This window comes from Silene latifolia, chromosome Y (assembly GCF_048544455.1).
Source record: "Silene latifolia isolate original U9 population chromosome Y, ASM4854445v1, whole genome shotgun sequence".
NCBI classification, from domain to species: Eukaryota; Viridiplantae; Streptophyta; class Magnoliopsida; order Caryophyllales; family Caryophyllaceae; genus Silene; species Silene latifolia.
The window spans coordinates 31136959-31140013 of NC_133538.1; the positions used below are offsets into that span (position 1 = coordinate 31136959).

Genomic DNA, 3055 nt, shown 5'->3' on the forward strand with positions numbered 1-3055 from the left:
CATTTTACTAATTATCATTGACAATTAATGTAAATTTCCAAGTTTGCCCTCCATAACATAACTCCATATCCGTCTCACTGAAATGCAATTTCCGTCTCCGTCTCACTAAAACACAAGTCACCGTCTCACTAAAATTTTTGAAACAAAAAAAAAAAGTCAGTTTTTCAGAAAAAAAAAGAGCGGTATTTGTAATTAACAACATGAACGGGAACGATTTTTACAACGATTTCAACAATGAAGCTAGTAACGAGGTGAGTTTACGATTTTGTTTTGTCAAAAATTTATGTTTTATTATCGATTGAATCCCGAATTAGGATAGATGCCTTGATTGTAGACGGAATTATGATAGAATTTGTGACGGATTTATTTGAAAATGCAATTGAAAAAAAATAAAAAAAAATAAGACGAACTGGGCTTGGACGAAGAGAATTTTCGTCCAGACCAGGTATTGGACGAAAAATTCTTTCGTCCAAGGCCCATATTGGACGAAACAATTTTTCGTCCAGGCCTGGTTTTGGACGAAAAATCCTTTCGTCCAAGGCCCAATTCGTGTATTTTTTTTTTAATTTTTTTTGTTTCCGACTCGTTTTGTATAAAACAATTAAAATGATTAATTTCCGTCTTTGTATTATATTTTTTTTATTTTTTATTTTTTCCGACAATTCAAATAATTAATTACCGTCTTTATATTATATTTTTATCTTTAATATTTCCGACTCGTTTTGTATAAAACAATTAAAATAATTAATTACCGTCTTTGTATTATTTTTATTTTATTTTTTATTTATTCCGACTTGTTCCGTAGCAAATAATTAATTTTTAACTAATTTATCGAAATGCGTGCGCCGGCGATTAACGATGGAGACGGTATTGATTACTCAGATCATTTTACGACTACCTTGTTCTTTGCATCAAGTATGGAAGCGTTTAATTGGGCATATGAGATCGGACTCCGGCTCGGGTTTGGTATAAAAAGAGCAAGCAACAAGAGAGTTGGTCGTAACACGAATTTGAGACAAGATTATTTTGTTTGTCGGATGGGTGGAAAAGGTCTCGTAAATAAGGATGCCGATTCTTTAATGAGGGGTAACACGGCTACCGCGTGGTGCAAATGCAAATTTTCAATGAAAGTTATTGAATTAGAAGAAAATAAGTGGAAGCTTATGATGAGATCCGGGTTTCATAATCATGCTTTAACGTTGTATTGTGACGGCGACAGATACTTTGCAAAGTTTGATGAAGAGGAGTTGGCTTATATCGATGCCCAAGTTAGAGCTCATGTTAAACCGGCAATTATTAGTGCGGGTTTGCATCAGCGGAATATGGAAAAGTCAAGACCTAATCGGCGACAAATCTACAATCGTTCTCAGAAAGTAAGGGCCGAGGAAAGAGATGGGAGAAACCCGGCACAACAGATGTTAGCCCTTGCGGTTCAGCATAAGTACGTTCCTTATTTGGTCACTAATCAGGAGACCGATGAGCTAACCCACATGTTCATGGCTCATCCAGAAGCCGTTAAGATGTTTCGATCATACTATTATGTGGTATTGATCGATTCCACGTACAAGACAAATTTATACCGTCTTCCGCTTGTTGAGATGGTTGGAGTCACACCCATCGGGAAAAGCTTTGTCATGCGTATGCTCTTGTGAAGCATGAGTTCGAGGATGGATATTTGTGGGTCTTACGGAAACTGAAGGCCCTTCTCAATGATGCTGTTCAACCTAATGCTATTGTTACTGATTGCGAGGTAGGTTTGTTGAACGCGATTCCCATTCTTTTTCCGGATTCGTCTCACTTGATATGTCTTTGGCATATATATTCTAACGTGGAGACGAAAGCACTTGATATCACGGGTCAGGATAGTTGGGCTAAGCACATAACTTGTAACTTGTTTGAAGCGGTTGTCGAGGTGGAGACCGAAGATAAGTTTAATGTGGCGTGGGGCAATTTGGCAAGGAAATGGGCGGGAGTGGCGGCTTATATTGAGAGGCAATGGTTCCCGCACTTGGAAAAATGGGCCAAGTATAGAACGAACAAGATAACTCATTTTGAGAATACTTCTACATCCCGGGTTGAGTCGGCTCATGCGAATTTGAAGAGATGGTTGAATAGCGCGAAACTGGCCGTTGATAGCATCTGGATTAGGTTTCATTCTATGATGGAAATGCAACATGTTGAGATCCGACACTCGTTGGAGTTATCTAGATCGAGGCGGTTGACGGGGATTCAGCAATTATTTTCCATACTTTCTTTAAAAATATCAAAGAATGCCATTAGTGAATTGCGTGAAGAATTCGAAAGAGGTGCCAAGATGACGGAAGATGCCTTGATTATCGATTGCGGTTGTGTAAAGGCTACTACACTTGGTTTGTTATGTGCTTGTTCACTTCATCGCATTGCTAGAAATGGATCTCGGGTCCCTGTTGATGTGTTACATGCATTTTGGAGGAAGTTGGAGTACGATGGTTCGGAGATAATGCCGACTTGTGACGATGATCGATTGGAGGAGTTATTCGATGAAATTCGGAATGCAGATCCGAGTATGAGATCATCCATGTTCGATGGCCTTTACTCTCAGATACATCCGGAAGAGGAGGATGTTAATGAGCCTCGGGTGAACGAGAACCCTAGAGGGCGCCGAGTAGGGGAACTCGTAGAGAGCCATCCGCCGTTGAGCATGCACGGGTTCAGGTTCGAGTAGGCAGTGCTACGCCCCAAAGAAACGCGTCTCCCAACGAACTCCGTCTATTACCCCCCGTTCCACTCCGACGGTTCCTGTTACTCCGTCTACTACTCCCCGTTCCACTCCGACGGTTCGTTTTACTCCGTCTAGTACCCCCCGATCCACTCAAACGGGCCCCGGTACACCGTCTACCACGACTACCACGAGTACGGGGAGTTTCAGCACGTCGTATTGCGCACCTTTTGAGGTAGACTACACCATTGGTCATTCGAGGTACTTTCCTTATCTTGACTTTTTGCCTTCCTGGTTTCACGAGCATCTAGAAGCGTGGTTTAATCCTTCCAGAGACGGTCATTGTGGTTTTCGAGT

At 41.1% G+C, this 3055-nt stretch overlaps 1 protein-coding gene across 1 annotated transcript; it reads left to right on the forward strand.

Annotated features, from left to right (window-relative positions):
- Positions 1-836: 836 nt before the first annotated feature.
- LOC141627794 (uncharacterized) lies at positions 837-2704 on the forward strand. The gene is made up of 2 exons (XM_074441015.1): positions 837-1544; positions 1655-2704. Exons 1-2 carry the CDS (start codon positions 837-839, stop codon positions 2702-2704), a joined length of 1758 nt encoding a protein of 585 aa, XP_074297116.1.
- Positions 2705-3055: the final 351 nt, after the last annotated feature.

What these genes read in the sequence shown, in the direction of transcription:
- LOC141627794 (XM_074441015.1), top strand. Translation starts at nt 837, where the DNA reads ATGCGTGCGCCGGCGATTAACGATGGAGACGGTATTGATTACTCAGAT. An exon ending in TTCGATCATACTATTATGTG is followed by an intron (nt 1,545 to 1,654) that starts GTATTGATCGAT and finishes GCTCTTGTGAAG; the next exon opens with CATGAGTTCGAGGATGGATA.